This window comes from Citrus sinensis, chromosome 6 (genome assembly GCF_022201045.2).
Source record: "Citrus sinensis cultivar Valencia sweet orange chromosome 6, DVS_A1.0, whole genome shotgun sequence".
NCBI lineage: Eukaryota > Viridiplantae > Streptophyta > Magnoliopsida > Sapindales > Rutaceae > Citrus > Citrus sinensis.
In genome coordinates this window covers 5363458-5383473 of record NC_068561.1, presented here as the reverse complement: position 1 = coordinate 5383473, position 20016 = coordinate 5363458, and the positions used below count along the sequence as shown (strand labels likewise).

The 20016-nt window shown below is 30.5% G+C and overlaps 1 protein-coding gene across 9 annotated transcripts; it reads left to right on the top strand.

Moving 5' to 3' along the window:
• The first annotated feature begins 4533 nt into the window (after nt 1-4533).
• On the top strand, nt 4534-8173 carry LOC102621747 (uncharacterized). Of its 9 annotated transcripts, XR_003062306.2 has the most exons (8): nt 4535-4716; nt 4977-5064; nt 6034-6086; nt 6202-6307; nt 6425-6672; nt 6825-6969; nt 7076-7255; nt 7559-8173. XR_003062306.2 is itself a non-coding variant. In XM_052443826.1 (6 exons), the coding sequence occupies exons 4-6, from the start codon at nt 6562-6564 to the stop codon at nt 7856-7858; spliced, it is 624 nt and encodes a 207-aa protein (XP_052299786.1). In that variant the 5' UTR covers nt 4539-4716; nt 4977-5064; nt 6034-6307; nt 6425-6561; the 3' UTR covers nt 7859-8173. The 9 variants fall into 9 exon arrangements, 3 of the variants coding, with proteins under 3 accessions (XP_052299786.1, XP_052299788.1, XP_052299787.1); XR_008055845.1 differs by having other exon boundaries at nt 4534-4716; nt 6202-6331; nt 6425-6969; XR_008055846.1 differs by having other exon boundaries at nt 6425-6969; nt 7076-7223.
• Nucleotides 8174-20016: the final 11843 nt, after the last annotated feature.

The window sequence follows — 20016 nt, the reverse complement described above, 5'->3', positions numbered from 1 at the left end:
AAGAGAAAAATTTGGGTGAGAATTAAAAGCTATAGTCAATCCCTAATTTATAGCTGGTGATAAAGTTGGAAGAAGAAGATAATTAATAGGATAAGTTTGGAAAGAATATTTTAAAATTTGAAACAAATCCAATTTTAAAAAGAAAAGGATATTGATCTCGGGAATATAAGGATTTAACAATCCTTCCTTATCCATGATTTTGATTTGCTGACGCTAACTGGCGAAATTACTCCCAATGGTATAAAAGAATTTTCTTGGCTCTGTCTAACACTAATTTTTATTTAACAGACTTCTGAAATAAATTACAAGAATATTAATTACACCAAAAAAAAGAAAAGAAATAAAGAAAGATTTCTTCAACTTCACTCCCATTCTCTCTTTTGCTCCCCTTGCTCGCAAAAGTTTCTCTTATTTATAGGCGATTGTCAGCTTCAACTTCTTTTATTATATTATTATTTCTTATTATTATCACATAAACAAACAAGCAAAACATGGGTGATGGTCAGATGGCATAATAGCCTTTTGACCATTACCAGCATGATTGCCCACTTTTTTTTTTAATTTTTTAATTTTTTAATTTTTAATTATTTTTAATTATATCTCCTTAATAATACTTTCGAAATGGCTCTAACAATTCTTCTTTACTCCCGCTTCCAGTTCCAACTCCTCTTTATTATTGAAATATATTTAGAATATAAAATTAAATAAAATTAACATATTACAAGTTAATTTAATATAAAAATATATTTGGGGAGTGTTAAAATAATTTAAGAATAATTAGCGCATTAATCGATGCAATAAGTGAAAAACTGATAATTTTATCCTTATTAAATGTACACTTTTTAGCGTCAATCATCTAGTTTTTTACTAATTTTAGATCAAGCATGACTTGATTCAAATTGAGATTAACTTAATTTGGGAAATCCAATGTAAAACCATGTATTGTCTTAATTTGTTCCACTAAACAGACTTTTTTGAGGCTCGTTCTTATTAAAATCAAGACAAACTGCGGCAGTAAATCCAAAGCAACACACATATATAAGTTAAATAGCCATTATCCTTATTTAACACTCAACCACAACAAAGTTTAGTTCATGATTTGTGATAAAACAGTAACAAGAATCATTTTAACCATCAAATACATTCCTATAAGTAAAGAAAAACAAGTAACGAAGATTAATAATTGAGTTCCGCTAGATCTTACGATCTCTCCTTTTTTTTCTCCATGAATCCTCTGTTGCAACCCTTAATTCTCTCTTGTTTCTATGTTTTCTTTTTGTTTTTCTCTATTATTTTTTTTTCTTTTGTGTTGGCCTCCTTTTTATTTTCACGTGCGCTCTTTTTATGTCTTGGCATTAGGGTAACTAGAAGGGTGTGGCTGCGTTTCTTCCATTTTTAGAAACTTTGGATCGTTCAGTTAGCATGCACGAAATCTTGTCTGCAGCTGCTACAGAATTGCTCCAACAACGGTTACAGCATCTTCTCTGTTCAAGACTTGTTTTATTTCCCCTACAGTTAAGTTCTTTTGTCATCTCTGTAAATCTGTTGCAACAACATTCCATCCATAAAACTTGGGCTTTTTTAGTCCCTTACAATCATGCACATAATCAGAGCACAAAATGAACTAAAAAAAATCAATTTAGTAAAAATAAACTTAAATAGATTCTCATGCAAAATATAACCAAAATGCGACAAAAAAAACACATCATTAACTCTTTAAGTAATATTAATTTAAGTCTAAAAATGCCATGACAACTCTCATTTCATAGAGTTATCATAAATCTTGAGTTGTTTAGCATTTCAAGCATGTCCCAAGATCTTTCCACTTAAGGTATATAAAATATAAGTTCCTAGCCTAATTACTTCTTTAATTCTGTAAGGTCCTTCCCAATTAGGACCTAGGGTGTTGACCCTTGGTTCTTAACTGTTAGGTAAAATATTTTTTAGACTAAGATCTCTAATTTAGAACCTTTGGATTCTGACCCTAGCATTGTAATATTGAGTTGCTTTTTCTTGATAGGCAGTAACTTTGATTATGGCCTGATCTCTTTTCTCTTCTAAAAAGTCTAAGCTATGGAGTAATAGCTCATTATTGATGATGGTATTAAGGTGTTGTACTTGTTGGTAAATTTATATAATCAATTATTATCAATGCCAATGTGCAAGTATACACAACAAGTAATAAAGTAATGAGTATTCAAGATCATTTCCATAAGGATTGATGTTACTCAAAATGCTAAAGCAATCACATTAATGCAAATCAACTAAAGATCGAAACAAACCATTGTCAAATTATTCTTCCGTAACCAATAATTATGAGAGATAGAAATAAACTAATACTTGTACGAAATAAACTAAGTTAATTGTGTCTAAGATTCAATTGAGAATATAGTAGCTGAATGATCAAACTCTCCTAATGGGGCGACTGTTGATTACCGAATTAGCACCAGTTGTTATAATAAGTGCTGCAGCATTGGGCAGAACAAATCTGCATCCGCAGCTATCGCATGTTGGAAATCTCATACCTTTAAATCTACTAACAATGACCAGTTGCTCATAAATTTAAGGTATGGCTTTATGATTTTTAATCTCTCTACCCTACAAGGTGAACACTTATGTCTAAGATATCACAAATCTTAATTTCAAGTATTGCCCTTATGGGATTTAAGTTAACCTAATCCAGGAAACTCGATTTAAGAACAAGTAATACTCTAATAATGTCCGCTAAGACATGCCCTTTTGCTGCTCTATCTTAATTGAAACTATTAAATGGGTGGTCAACCGAAATAACAGTTATGTTTATAAAAACTATTAGAATATAATGCTACAACATTATCGTAACAACCTATAAGAACAGTCAAGAACCCATTGGATTATTTGTCACTCAACTATACTTAAATTTAGTTCATAATCTGAATGAGAAAAGTAAACATAAATATACTGATCACAGAATACATCCCAACAAGTTCAAAGAAGAAAGATAATATGAGTTGATCACGATGAAAGACTAGTGAATCTCCTTGGTTCTTCAATGATGCCGAATAGTCCTCATTCCAATCTTGATCTTCTTCTTCTTCTTGCCTTTGTAATTGTCTTTGGATGATAATTCTTTTTTTTTCCGCCGCTTTCTATGTGGTGCATGCCTCCTTTATATATTGCAATTAGGTTAAAGCTGAAGCCCATGAGCATGCATGTATTTAATTTAGGAAACATGCAGATCGTGATTTAATTGCTGACCCGTGCCTATATTTTCTCCCACGTTGCTCCCAGATTGCAGCAACACTGGTTGCTCTAACCTCCGCACACCACAAGAAAATACAGTATTGGCTACAAATTCTATTGCAACAAAACTTACTTTATTGCTAAAATTCATATCTTGCAACAAAAATTAGTCTTTATCGCTATAGCTAAACAGATTTTGTTCTTCTTAATGATGTGGAATAGGCAAGAAAATTAGAATATATGGCAACAAAATATTTTCTTGCCCTACGCTATGTTTGGCAACAAAAGTGTTCTTGTTGCCTAACAAGCTTAATAAAAGCAAAATCTGTTTCGTTGCTTAAGTTTTTCCACAACAAACACTTGAATCAGTTGCAACAAATGAAATATTGCAAAAAGTTGTGATTAGTGAGAAAATTTGTTTTGTGCTCTCAGAGTTTTTTGCAACGAGATTAATTTTGTTGCGCAAAGGTTAACAAAAATATTAAATTTTCCAATATTGCTAATAGCAAATTGTTGCACTAAAGTTCCATATGATGCTCAATAACTATTATGTGGCACCATTATATCCTCATGTTTCACTATAAGTAGTATAGTATTTCTTGTTTGGAAGCCATATTCCTCTTTTGACACATCTTGATAAATTATTAAATTATTTTAATTATGATTCCAAATTTTCTTTTTAGGTAATAAGGTTTATAATAATATTTTATACAAAATTTAAAATGATGACATTAAATCTAAGAAAAATGATGGTTTACTTGTTTAAAAAAGATATCAATGATAATAACATATAAAAATTACGATTAGTAATAATATTGATCATAATAATGAATTGAAGTATGAATAATGATCATAGTAGTGTTTTATTGTAGTATCATTCATTACAAGTAAGAGGAAATTAAATGAATGAAGAATCATTACTAATTACATCAATCTTATTGGACAACTAAATAAATTACTTAGTGGGGTGTGTGTGTATTCGCAAGTTGGTAAATTGGATTAATTCAATTTTTCTAGTAAGTATAATTTATTAGAGGATAGAAAAGGTCTTCAATAAATTATTATTGGTAAATACTGAAACTAATACTAAAAAAAAATCAATTAACAACTTGAAAGTGTATTATTGAATATTGATTCAACACAACACTTAACTAGCTATATATGAAGGTTGGGGAGATTTCTATAAATTAAAAAATTAAAAAAATAACATATAGGCTAAAATTAATAAATGAAAATATAAAGATAATATAAAAGCGAACATGACTTCGTGGGAGGCTTTTTATTTCCGTGCCCTTTATTTAATAAACCGCGCCTTAACAGAAGTAAAGTTTCCATCTCAAATTTTTTCTTAATTAAAATATTGCTTCTAGAATATTTCCACTTTACTCTCGCTTGTTTCTTTTGCCCAGCCATGGAGTTATTCTCTCTGCCAAAGCTTTAAGCCACTGAAGAGTTGTACTTGGAAGGCACCACTCAAGACAACGATTTCTTCAAGTAAATTTAGTATTATTTTATATATTGGCCTGCTGAGTTTGATTTTGTTTAGTGGGTTTTGCTTTAATTATTTATTAAGTGGGTCTTTGTTTCAATTTTTAATTTGTTAAATTAAAGTTAATGGATTATTTTGATGTCTATTTGCCGTTAATTCATCTAAAGAATTATTATATACTGCAATAATAAAATAATACTTGAGGATTATATTCTTTGTCAAACTTCTCTCAATAGTTTTTTGAATTTTTAACTCTATTTCACAGGTGAGTTAATTGTTTGGGAGTTTCGTCTTTGCTGAGAACAAAAACTTGAAGAAAGAATTGAATTCTAATTATTACCTTCAGCTTTCAGGTACAATTCATTTTTTTTAAAGAATTGTCCACATTATTGTGTAACATTATTTTATTTTTGTTTTGTTTTTGTTCCCTACATATATTAATTTATAGTATCTAGCAGTGAACAATAGATAGGAGTTGGATGCATTTGCTAAATAAATTATGTAAAGAATATTTAGATGGTATCAAGTCTTTTATGAAGGCTGCTGAGCAATGTGCAAATGAGAATAATCTTGTTCGTTGTCCATGTAAAGAATGTCAAAATGCATTCTTCAAGTCGTTGCATATTGTCAAAGCCCACTTAAAAAGATATGGCATTGCAGCAAGCTATACAAAATGGGTTTTTCATGGTGAAGAACCCGAGTTTGTGGACAATAGTAAAATGAATGTAGGATCTATGCCCAGTAATAGGAGTGCCTTTAAATTTGACAATGAAGAGGATGATGATGAAATGTATAATTTAATTCATGACATGTGGGAGCCAATGTCAATGGATGCATTCACTTCGGAGACAAATATTGAAGAGAATGTTGACATGATACATGATGATAATAGAGAATTTAGAATGTGTGCAGGATTGTTAGAAAAGGCTGGAAAAAGTTTATTTCCTAGCTAGTTCTAAGTTATCTGCTTTGAGTTTTATTGTCAAGCTAATGCATATAAAAGTTCTTAATAAATTGAGCAACAAAGCAATAGATATGATTCTCCAATTGTTGAAAGAGGCATTCCCAGAAGGCACAACACTACCAAGTACTACTTATGATGCAAAAAAAAAAATGTTGAAGGACTTGGGCTTAGGGTATGAAGTCATACATGCATGTAAGTATGATTGTGCTTTATTTTGGAAAGAATATGAGGCATTAGAGAAGTGTCCATACTGTGGTGAACCGAGGTACAAGTTTAAAGGCAATAAAAAGAAAATACCTCAGAAAGTGTTACGTTATTTCCCTTTAAAACCAAGATTATAAAGATTATTTATATCTAGGCATACAGCACGAGATATGAGGTGGCATCAAGAGAAGAGAGTTGCTGAGGAAGGTATTTTAAGACATCCTGCTCATGTTATAATTTCTTTGACGAAATTATAGTTATCTTGATTTATTTTTATGTTGATTACTAATAAACTCTACTGTATATTTTTAATAATTACTAGATGGATCCTGGACATAGAGTTACCAAACGTGTAAGAGTAGAAACTGTTGTCGCATCTACAATTCCTCAATCTCAGCCTGTTATACCCAGCCAAGAGTTTGTGCTAGGTGCTGTTACAACTCTAGAATTTGGTATTTAAAGACTTTAATTGGTAGGATTTTTTTTAAAATATAACATACAATATTTTATTTCTTATACTAATACATGTTATATATATATAATAGATATTTAGCCAATAAAGAAAAGAACGCGTGGCCCCTCACGTGGGAAAAAAACAGATGACATTGTGCAATTATCTGGAAAGATAAAACTACATATCTCTCCCGAGACTAATAGGCCAGTAGGTCATAAGTACTCTTCCATGTTGTCAAGTGAGTGTGGATATTTGGTTAGAAGGTTTGCACCTCTTCAACATGAAAAATGGAGCAAGATTCCAGAATCAGAGAAGCAGGTTTTGTTTGATCGACTATTAGTAAGTACTTATGATTCTTAATATTCTTCATCTGTCATTTTTTTTAAATTATAAATTGAGTTATCTTTTTTTTCCTAAATTCAGTCAAAGTTTGAGATTGATTTAAACTTACCACATGTTCGTCGATGTGTGAATAACATTATGGGTGGGAGATATCGTGATATGAGACATTGGATGTATGATCATTACTTGGATTATCCATCCTTTGAAGAGGCACTTAAGCATTCATATCCAGGCATATGTTCAGATGATTGGGCTTGGCTTTGTCATAACATTTACAATTCCGCAAGTTTCCAGGTCCAATGATATTTATATTATGAACTTTAAATTGTCCAACTAGTTGTCAATATGCTTGTATATGTATCTTATTTTCTACTGTTATTATTATTATTTTTTTATGTAGACTCAATCTACCAAAAACAAAGCTAATCATGCTAAACTCCCATATGTCCATTGTGGGGGATCAAGGCCTTTTGTTAATTATCTTGAGGATGACATGGTGGATGGTGAAATAGAATTATTTCGTGTCACTCATTTCAGCAAGACAAAAGGTTAGGTGAATGAGGTGGCACACTTAAACCATGTAAGATGCTTTGTTGGAAATAAAATTTTAAATTTTATTATTTCTTATCACCTACATACTGTTGATGAAAGTTTACTCATTGAGTTTTTTTTTTCTTAATGTTTCTTTCATGCTCCAATTAACTTTATTATTTGAAATATCAAATAATTAGATTTATAAGTATAACAGCAAGTTTCTTTTTTTTTTTTTCAATTTATGCCTTAATACAAATTAATTCCATGACCAATGGATTAAATTTCAACTGTTTAATTAATAAAATTCTTTTTTTTCTTCCTTCATTTACTAACGAAGCTTTATGTATAGGACCAAATGGTAGAGATACAACAACAGCAACAAACCGATCCTGAAGAAGCAAAACCACTAACTCAAAGGGAAATATGCATTGAAGTACTTGGAAAGAAATCAGGCTATTTTCGAGGACTTGGCAACGGACCACGCCCAACTTCAAACCATGGTGTTGATACTTCTGAGGCTGACAGATTGCATGGTATTATATCTTCACAACAAAGTAGATTGGATTCACAAGATGTTGAGCTTCAAGAGCAAAAGAAGACTATTGATCAATTAGAGTCCAGATTGTCCCAATTTGAGGGTATGATGTAGTAATTTTTTTCTTCTCAAGGATCCGCTTTTCGTTTTACAAATTCAGCTACTCAATGATTACTCTTTTCAATGATGTCCTTAGAGTATCTTGAACTTGTTAGTATTTTGAATTGGCCATCACTTGATCTTTTTGGTTACTGCTGGTGCATGTCATATCTTTAAGTATTTGGAGTTTGGAGTAGCTGTAATTAGAGATCGTTTATAATTTTTGCTCATTACATTTTTGGGATAGATGACAATCCACTTTTGTATTTGACTATCATATGTGATTCTTAAAGTTAGTTTTGTATATATATATATAGCTTGGATACTGAATGGGCCTTTAACTTTTAAATTAGTTCAATGACATTAATGATTTTTTTGTTAGATTTCTCAATATATATTTCTAGTTTATTATTGTCATGGTAGGGAAAAAAATTGGTATCTTTCCCAACGAACTTGGTTTGCTTCCTTTTATACCATGATATTATTAAAAAAATGTAGTATTTTTTAATGACAAAATTGATTTGTTTCTAAAAATATTTAAATATTTAGTGCAAATTTGTAAAATATTCAACATAAAGAAACAAAGTAGTTTTGTTGCCTAAAATGATCTTAGCTAACAAACACCTTTGTTGGTACGCGTTTTTTTATGTAGTACTTTATTTCTTAGCAACAAATTAGTTTTGTAGTAAATAACTATATAGAAACAAAATAATTTTGTTGTGTAAAATTGTTTAGCACAACAAAATAATTTTGTTGTGTAAAATTGTTTAGCGCAACAAAAAAGTTTGTTGCCAAATTATTTTCTAAACAAGTTGAAGACTCCTTCACAACGAATCTGTTTTGTTGCGAAAGGAAGTTTGAGGCGAGAAATGCTTTGATATGTTGTTAAACATAGAGGACGACAGTGCTAGGCCGACGACCGGGCCAACAAGCTTGTTTTTGTAGCAATAACCTATGGCAACAAAATTGGCACTTTAGGCAACAAAATCTTTTTGTTGCAAAAAGCCATTTATGTTGTGGTGGCAACAGCACTTGTATTATTTCCGATTGTGCTTTCTTTCTTTTGTGACCATCTTCCTTCCTCCTCTTTCTCATCTACTGTCTCCACATTCTTTCATGAATTTAAAAACCTACAAATTAAAACCTGTTTTTAGCACAAATTACTATGATTCAAGCAAAACTTGTTAAAACTCAACTAAAATGAATGTTCATGCAAAAGGTCACCAAAATGTAATCAAAACACATTATTTGCTCTCTAAATGGCCTTTATTCAAGTCTAGAATTTATGTAATAACTCACATTTCCTAGAGTTATCAGTACTCAAATAAATTTGTGTATATATCTCAATAAGGATAACATCTTGTGCTCTAAATGCTAAGAAGAAAGGAGTTTCTTCTATATGAATCCTTAGAGTAGTTTTATAGGACTATAGGACAAATGAAAACTTAGTTGGCCATGTCCTTTGGTTTTCTCTAGTCTAGCTTTTAGAAGTTGATTAATAACTCAATTGACAGCTTCTACTTTCCCATTCGATTGAGAATGGGTGGGAAAATAATAATAATTTTTTATGTTAAGTTTTCTATAAAACCTACGAAAATTGTCATTGTCAAATTACTTTTCATTGTTAGTGATTATAGTATAATGTACACTATACCAACATATAATGTTAAGAAGTAAGTAATACTCTTTTCATTAATAGTTACCGAAGGCTCAACCTCCAACCACTCTGTGAAGCAATCAATGGTAACTATAGTAAACCTCATTTGCCTTTTTTTTCTTTTGAAAGAGCACCAATTAGATCATTTGCTTATTAGGCAAACAACCAAGGAGTGAGAAGAAGAGTTAGCTTCTTTATAGGTTGATTAGGTACTATAACAAACCTATAACACTTATCACACCTTTTTGTTAGCTTTAAGGCATCTGATCGCATAGCCGGCCAAAAGTATCTTTATTTTATAGCCTTGTAAGTGAGTGCTCATCCTTCATAATGATTTTAAATATTCCCTCATGGGTTTCACGTAGGACATTATCTTTATATTTAGGCTTCAAACACTTGGGAAGAGAAAGTGACTATTCATATTTGTAAAGCGGATTATCTATGATCACCTCCTTGTAGTTTAATATCTCTCATTTTCAGCGAATTTGTTTTATTTCATAGTTGAAGTCCCTCAGCAACTAATTATTTCAATCAAGATATACAATCATGTTGAAATCCTGAGCTATATAGTTATAATTCACTCGATTAACCACCAATTGAAATTCACTGAAGGCATGAATATCTTTAGCACCTTATGCTCCAACTAGCCTAAGGTCAACAAGACAAGCTTCAAGCATTGAAGCCATACCTAATAACACATCTGATGTCAACATTGTATAGGATAATCACTATAAACCTTCAACCACATCCTTGTTTATTAGAGGATCTATTGATGTAGAGAGACATTTATCATGATGATCCTCTTCAGGATCGTGTGATATTATCTCTTGTTTAGTAAATTCCACAATAAAGTTTGCCATCATTTTTCATTTTAATAATGTCCTAAGATAATACAAGATGTCTAGCGCTCCAAGCTCATTAGCCCACTTGGTTGGCCTTCCTGAAATGTCGTGCTTAGTAAAGACTTGTTAAATTGACCGATCAATAAGGATAATTATGGTATGAGCATGGAAGTAATGCTTTATCATTCTTACTGAAATAATTAAAGCTAGGAAAATCTTTTAAAGATTCAGATATCTTATCTGTACATCAGCCAATGCTTTAGTTATATAGTATATAGGTTTTTGCACTATCATCTTCTTAAATAAGGACAAAGTTAGCAGTATGTTTAGAAATCGCAAGATAGAGGAAGAGGCATTCACCTTTGATTGGCTTAACAAGCAAATATAGGATTTTTTTAATATTCCTTAAGCTTTTTAAAATGTTTTTTTCCCATTCCTTAGTTGACTTTATCTCTTTTCTTTTCCTAATAGCCTTAAATAAATAAAGGCACTTATATGTGGCTTGAGAGATAAAGCGATTTAAGGCTGCTACTACGCTCGTCAACCTCTGAGTTTCCTTAACAGTCTTTAGAGACTTCATGTTAACCAATACTTGGACCTTCTCAAGATTGATCTCAATACCTCTTTTATTTACCGTGAAGCTAAGAAAGTTTCCTGATGATAAGTCAAATGCACATTTAGCTGAATTCAACTTTATTTTATACTTCATAATGACATCATAGGTATCCTATAAATCTTTTACATGGTCTTTAGGGTTAAGGCTCTTCATGAGTTTGTCATATATGTAAACCTTCATGGTATGCCCAATTTGTCTAACAAATATAGTATTTACCAATCTCCGATAGATGGCCCAATGTTCTTGAGTCCAAAAGGCAAAACCTTATAGCAATAGAGACCTCGATTATTGATAAAAGTTGTATTCTCTTGGTCAAGTTCATGCACTCTTATCTGATTATAATCTGAGTATGCATCCATGAAGCTTAGCACTCCATGTCTAGTGTTGCATTTATTAATTGTTCAATCGTTGATAAAGGAAAGTTACTTTTAGGATAAGCTTTGTTGAGATCATGAAGTCAATGCACATCTTCTACCTCTTATTAGCTTTCTTCACCATCATAACATTGGCCAATCACTCAAGATACCTTGCTTTATTGATAAAACTAGCCTTAAGAAGTTTATCTACTTCTTTCTTTATAGCTAAAGATCTTTTAGTGTTTAAACTTTTTCTTTTCTATCTAAACGGTTTCATCTTTGGGTTAGTACTTAACTGATGTGCTATAACCTTAGGATCAATGCCTAGCATATTTTCATGTGTGCAAGTAAAAATATAACAATATTCTTCGAGGTAGTTAACAAGTTATTTTTTCAATTGATCAAGCAATTGACTTCTAATCTTGACTACCTTACTTGGATGTTCACAAAATGGAAGTCTTTCAAGTCATTGTCTAGACTTTCCCATTGATCATATTTCATTATTCGAAGATCAAGGCTTGTGATTTGAAGAGCTTCTTTTCCATTCTAAATTCTATCTCATAACTCTCAATTGCTTCCTTTTATTCTCTTCATATAACTTTAACCCCAACTTTAGTTAAAAACTTCCATGCATAATGATAAATCAAAGTAGTTGCTTTTATTATACAAATAGTTGGCCTTTTTAAGACAATTATAGGAATTTGGTTGATCAGCTACTATAAAATTAACAATCATAGTAACCATGCTCAGATTTTTTCCAAAGGACATTGTGAGTTGTATAATTCTCTAAAGAACTACATTTCCTCTAATGAATCTTTGAAATGGAGTTGCGATATTTTTAACCTCATTCGAGCAAAGGTTGACAAGAATAATGTGCTAGCCGAACTCCTATTATCAATGATAATTCGATGAAGGAGTTTATTTGCCACAGGGAAGATGACCATTAAAGCATCACAATTAAGATGATGAACTCCTCTAGCATCTTCCTCAGAGAAGATTATTAATATATCACAAACCCTTGATCATTAGGATAGATTAGTCAAATTGACCTAAAGACCATTGGGTTCATATCTTGGCAAACTAACTTCTTTCTTGTTTTCCTCGGGTCTTTAACAGCTGGACCACCCTAATGTGATTGACATCAAACATGTTTTTCATTACCATTCTCCTTCTTTTTTCCCTTTTTTTTCCTTGAAGATTCTAATTGGTCACTTTTTACTCGATCATTAGGATTTCTTATATACTCTTGTAGTTGTCCTTGTCGAACAAAACTCTTGGTTTATTCCTTAAGCTTAAAACAATTGAATGTGTCATGCCCATAATCTTTATGATAATTACAATACTTTTAGAATTCTCTAGGATAGGTATGTCCTAATAAGAGACAATGTTCTAGAAAAAGTTAGATTCTTCACTGCATGAGAATTTTATCCCTATGCGTATTAAGCTTTGTAAGGGCAATAAATTGAGAGGCTGAATAAGAATGAATGTCTTGATCGAACTTTAGAGTATTCCATAGTACAAAATTGATCTCTTTTTGAAAATTGATTTGGTCTATCAACCCTTACTTTTTGTTGATCATCTTTTTATTTTTTACTTTCTTTTACTTGGTTCTCCTTTTTCTCAATTTCTATTTTGAAATCTTTCTTCAGCATTGGCATACTTCTTAGCTCTTGCAAGCATCACAAAGTAAAAAGTGAGTGGTTTCCTTAAAAACGACCACCATAATTTTCCTATTCTAAGTCTTTCTATAATAACAAAAAGTGTGATGCCATCATCATAACTATCTACTTGGGTGATCTCATTATTACACCTTCTAATGTAGCCTTTCAAGAACTCCCCTAGTATTATTTAACAATTAAAAGGTAAGTCATTGGTTTTCCTCTTTGTCAAGCACTTCAAAAGCGGAAGATAAATTATTCACTCAACCTTCAAAACAATCTTCATGCTGCTCCTATTAAGTTAGGAGGCAAAGCTCAGTAAAGAATTGCTTGTGATACTCTTTGCACTTTTGCAAGAGCGCGATACAATTCTAGATGTTTAGTAAGATCCATTTGTCTATCATAGGGCTCTATCTAGGGTAAATGAATCCTAGATGATTATTTTGCTATCATTATATCAGAGGAATTGAAGCCTTGTCACCTAGAAGGTTTATTCTAGGTAGCTTGTCCATCTCTTCATCGGCTTTATATGGACTAAATTTATTTTGACCTTGGCTGGGCCTATTCTATTTTTGGTCTAATAGCCAACATAAAGAAAATCTTACTCAACAAATATAACATTCCTTACTGTGTAAATTCTACCCAAATTGTGTAGACATTTATACTCCTTTTGTCTTTGACTGTAACCTATGAATATACATTTAAAAGGCTTGAATTAAAGTTTATTAGCATTGTAAAAATTGAGATGTGGATAGCAAGCACAACCAAACACTTTGAGAAATGTATAATCAAGTTCCAATTGTAGAAACCTTATGAATGGTGTTATGGAGCTTAGGATATATGTTAGGAGTTTATTAATCATGCAGGGTTTTTACTAAAAGTGTATATTTTATAAGGATAAAATTATCAGCTTTTCACTTATTGTGTCGATTAATGCGCTCATTATTCTTAAATTATCTTAACACTCCCCAAATATATTTTATGTTAAATTAATTTGTAATATGTTAATTTTATATTGTAGATATACAATTTTGTTTTAATTTTATATTGTAGATATATTTCAATAATAAAGAGGAGTTGAAACTGGAAGCGGGAGCAAAGAAGAATTACTAGAGCCATTTGTAAAGCATTATTAAGAAGATGTAATTAAAAAATAATTAAAAATTAAAAAATTAAAAAAAGAAAAAGTGGGCAATCATGTTGCTGATGGTCAGGAGGCCATTATGCCATCTGACCATCACCTATGTTTTGCTTGTTTGTTTATGTGATAATAATAAGAAATAATAATAGAATAAAAGAAATTGCAACTGACGATTGCCTATAAATCAGAGAAGCTTTTGTGGGCAAAGGGAGCAGAAGAGAGAATAGGGAGTGAAGCTGAGGAAATCTTTCTTTTTTTCTTTTCTTGTTCTCTGGTTTAATCAATATTCTTGTAATTTATTTAAGAAGTTTGCTAAATAAAATGAGTGTTTTGTTTTTCAATATGAGTGGCTATTTTTCTAAGCTGAGGTCTCAAAGATTCAAATTATTGAATTAATTACTCTCTCAAGTGAGTTTTAAAGTTTTATTTGTTGTATTTTTCTTCCTTATTAATTTCTTTTATGTCATGTTAATTTATACATCTAGATCACTTTATACATCTAGATCACTTTAGATTTATTAAGTATTTTGACATAATGTCGACACTTCAATATAGTTATGGCACATTAGGTACTTGGTCTCATATTTATCATACTTTAAGTTAGCTAAGAATTAAATGGCATAATAATTAATTGGTGAAATAAATGCAAAATACAAATATGAGAGAGTTGTTATAATTGTAATTTGAAATTCGAGAGTGGATCTCGTAACCTTAGTATATATTTAAATTGATTCGTAGTAATTTCTTTTCCCGTAATTAACTTTCTTTGTTTTAGATTGACTATTAAATTTTAAATTCCCTATAGTTCAACCCCAGACTCACGGGGTTATATTATAACTAGACACTCTTATACTTGGGAGTAATAACACTTTTGAGTCGTGTCACTAGACATAGAGATTCACCTTGTAGGGCAATTAGAACCTAGAATGCATAATGCTATATCTAACATTAGTGTAACAACTGGTCACCATTGGGTTGCATTTAGATATAAGATATTTAACAAGCAACAGTTGAGGATGCATAAGGGATTCTACCCAATACTATAGTAGATGTTGTAACAACAAAATCTTAATTGGAAAAATAGTCAATGCCATTAAGTGAGTTTAATCATTCAGTTGCTCCTTTCCCATTGAGCTTGTCCTTGTGTTTGGCTTAAGATTTTTCATAGTGCATTTTGTTATTTGCATTTTTAATTTAGTTAGTTTATTAGTTTCATTAATTTTTTATTTTAATTTAAATTGAAGTTGCACTGATAAGATTGTTGTAGCAAATCATATACTTAAACATTGACACCTATAACAATAAGCATACCACCCAACAATTTACCACCAATAGTATTATCATGTACTTATAATCTTATAAGTTTGATATTCTTTTTATGGACGTACAAGTTTTTTAAAGACAAAACATGGATAAATAAAAGACTTTCTTTTAGTCATGCAAGTTCTTCATTTTGATTATCTATGAAATATTTTTTTTAAGAATAGACTAGTGATGATAATGAAAATCTTTGGATAAATTTAGTTTGAAATTTTCTTTGAAATTTTCACAAACTCAGCTTGTGAAATTTGGAATCTTTATTCAAGTTTAAGAAAACAAAGAAGTATATTATTCTAAAGACCAAAACTTAAAAAACATACAAAATAAACTTTAAAGTCTCTTCTCTTAGGAGGTCAGCTACTTAAAGTTAAGGCATAAATGCTCAAAAGCTCCTAAGCTAAAAAAATCCCCGCCATCCTTGGAAATTCTTGTATGTTAAACATTATCATGCTACTACTCAATAAGTGAATACGTGTGGTGACTCTCGAAAAGATCCTCAAACTTTTCTGGTATAACTGTGGATATCTCTTTGGTCAAATGATCGTCCTTTGTACCATCCAAATCTCCCTCATTCATACATGTCTTAAAGCAATCCTCCTTAATCTACTTGTTATCATTAAATTTCACATCAAGCTCTTTCAAATTCTTGTCAACTACTTCTATATCATCATTAGGATTGTAGCAAGCAAAGAACATATGACAATTTTTCAGTCCCTAAAGCTCTTTAGCTTTCTCTATCTTAGCATTTGCTTTATCCAACACTCTTTCTTTGGCTTTATCATTATCCAATGAACACTAAATCTCATATTGTACTCTCCAACTTTCTTGGATTTTTATTTCAGTTACCTTACCCCAATTCACAGACATGGATAAAAAGACCATGGTTTACATAAGCTAAACCTAAGTTGGCAAAAGATAATAGCTATAAAAAAATCATAAAGAAGGTTAAATAACTTTACCTTAGAAAGCAGGCTTGACCCAAGCTTAAAAGATTTGATAGGATCAAAGCTTTTAATGTCCTTCATCAAAGTTGACGAGTGGAAAGATACAGAGGAAAAATTCACCAAAGGACTTGGAGATACAAGATTATAAACTTTGTTCTTAGGTAGAGGAGTAGAAGGAGGAATAAAAGGTACAATCTATTAAGCTTGAGATATAGTCTAAAAAGATGATTCATCTTATTTCTTTTGAACAATATTTAGAATCACCAATTTCTTCCTTTTCTGACTTTTAAGAGTGGTATTAGGAGCATTGTTCGCAGTTATAGTTGAAGCTTCATTCTCAGAAAATGGATGCTTGAAACAATACCATGCTCAATTAAGGTTTCTTCAGAACAAGTAGTTGAAATGCTATACTTACCCAAGCTAAAGCCTAAAGCTTTTATTATATTTCTTTCCTCATCCACTCAAAGGTCAGAGCAAGTCCACTAGTTTGCAAAACAAAGGAAACAAATTAATTCCTAAGTTATAGAAAGAACTCATAATAAAAATATTAAATTATCAAGAGAAAGAGAAATTCTACTTGGTTGACAAAATGAAGTCTGGATCCTAGCTTCAGGATTGTCTGTTCTTATCTTGAACTCCCAATAGCCTCTAATAAAAAAATGGTAAGGTTTCCAAGTCTTGTCTTGATGACTAAGTTCACCATGAAGAAGAATATTATCTTAATTAAGATGGTATACAAACACCAAAAACCTTCAACCTTAGGACATCTGCGAGGATGAAAAGGACTTTTGAATTCAACTATAGTAGGATCCTTGATCCTAAGCGATGCTAAAATGAGCACATTCTAATGATACAACACTAAGCTTATAGAGCAAGTTGAGCTACAACAAGTCCTAAGGCATGTAATATCATCTAAACATAAGGGCGAAATGGAAGACATACTCTACATACATCTAGTAAACCCAACAAGCCTTTTGGAGGATTGGTAATGCTTTTTCTAAATGAAGCATAACTAAATGTGCTGGACATAGGAATATTATACCTACTCATCCAAATCTCAAAGGACATTTCGCTTAATCAACATTTAATCATCTTTATGCTCATCCTCATCCTTAGAACTTCCTAAGTTTTTCTTCTTCCTGTTATTTCATCTACATATGCACTACAATATTCATCTATCTCCTCTTTTAACTCACAACTACCTACATCACTCGTAGTAGTATAAATAGTTGCCAAAAGAATAACATCCATCACTATATTCTTATCCTTGGTAATTTCAATACTAAGCCTTCTTAGACTAAAACAAACATACAAAGTCAAAATGACTCATGATTGCTCTCCTAAGTAAAAAATAAAATAGTAACAATAACAAATAAAGACTCACTGAAAATCATCAAAAGGTCCCTAAAAAAATCACTAAAAAGTTAACAAAAATTCACTAAAAAACCACTGAAAAATCATCATCAACCACTATGAACACTACCATCAAGCATCACGAATCACACACTCTCTATATGAAGGTGAATTATTCTCTCAAAGAATATGAAATTGAAATGAATGGAGTTTTAGGATGTTGACAAAGAAAATATTGATGGTAATTTGTTGCATGATATCTCATTACTTGATCCACAAATATCAAGCACAAAAGGAGCTCTTAAAAGAATAAAGAAATCAAGAAATGTAACATAACAATACTCAACACCAAATTGAGAAAGGTTAGTTTATACATATATGTTGTTAATGACACATTTTAGTTGTGATATTTTTTCTTATTAATAGTAACATTTTTTTAAGGTTATAAAGAATGTTGAGATAAGAAGTTCCTCTCAAATAATGATTTGTATATAAATTTTTTTATTTTATATTCTTTTTTGTAGTTATGAGACATTTGTTTTATTTAATAGTTTCAATTTTTTTTTCATTTTAGTCCCAAGAAGATTCAGTCCTCAGGAATGAAAATATTAATGATCTTGTGATACGCAAAACTGCTTGCAAGGAATGGTATGTTAAGTATATTATTTTACTTTTTACATGTAGTGTATTGTAATTTTTCGTATATAAATTTTACGTATTTATTGGAATTTATACTGAATAAATTTGAAATGTCCAACCAGAAGATGATGAATTTGAAGAATTGTTCTGGTGAATATTTATTAGACGTTGGTTCTGAATCAACAATGCTTAAATAACGGTAATACCTTCTTTTAAATTTGTACTGATTGTTATAATTTATTAGTAATTTTGTTATAATATTTGTTTATGTGTATAGGTTGGAATATTTTATGTTCAAGCAATAAGAACTCTGGATACTTTCAAACTATAATGAAGCCTTCAAGGAAGGGTTTTGTTCTCTAATGGAGAGATGTTCCATCCACAAAGAACTATTTTTTTCATCAATGTTCTTTGGACAAAATTGTATCATTATAAGTAGTTGTAAATTTTGTTGAATGATCTAGTAGAACCGTACTCCAAGAACCATTCGGTCTGGAAGACGAAGTTTATAAAATGGAATTGTTTCAGTTGAAGTGTTGGAAGTGCAGTTGTGTAATAGTTTGGGCTAATATAATTTATTTAAAAAAGGGCAATTTAGTATTTGAATAAAGAAGCAAATTTATAGTGTAAATATGTTTAAAATGGTGGGTGAAATAATATCAAATAGCTTATTGAATGAATAGGACAAAATTACTACTTGTGGATCCTAGTACAAAATGAAAATAAACACTTATCCAATTTTAAGAGGAGCGAGTGAGTAGCACTCCTCCTTCTAGTACAAGTAAAATTCCTTTTCACAAGTAAAATTCCTTTTCTTATAGAAGTTGAATTTCTTTTTGAATAGTTAAATCCCAAATGAAAAATTACTTATATTTAAATAGGAATATTTCAAAATAAGAAAATATTACAAGAAATCTTTATTGAAAAAGGTGACATATTTCTTCACAAAACTACATAAAGTATTTATAATCAACAAAATTAGATTTAATTTTATCGATCTATCATATATTTGTCTAGTAATATGAGAATATCTTTTTATTTTGATTTGGATTGATCCACATCAAGATAAAAAATTTCTCTTATTTAAATTATGTAGTAAACAAATAATGTGATAGAAAATAAAAAAATTTAACATGTCCAAGAATTAGTATAAGATTTATAATTAAACTAATTCAATGAAATTTATTCAATTGTTTTTAAGAGAGGAATGGTTTTTTTCCTTGTTTAACTAAAATGCAAAAACTATTTTTATAATGCAATTCTATAGAAGCTATGTTAAGGTATATTTTTAATTTTTTCAATAATTACTACATTACAACATTACACATAATGTTGATTTACAAATTTATGTTATTTTTATGAGTGTTTGTTTTATTTTTAATTTTAAAACAAAATTTTACCACTCTTTTATTAATTTACTTATTTTATCTTTCATTAATTGTCTTATACATAATTTATAAAATTTATATTTATCACGACATTGATACCGTAATTTTAGTCATTTTGTCATAGAACTTTGTCTTAATTATCAATTTAATTTACAAAGAGTTTACTTAAACTAAAGGCTAATGCCACAATGCCGGGCATTAAAGCCCCGGCACCATGCCGGAATTGGAAAAAAACCGTTGGATTCAATTGAATCCAACG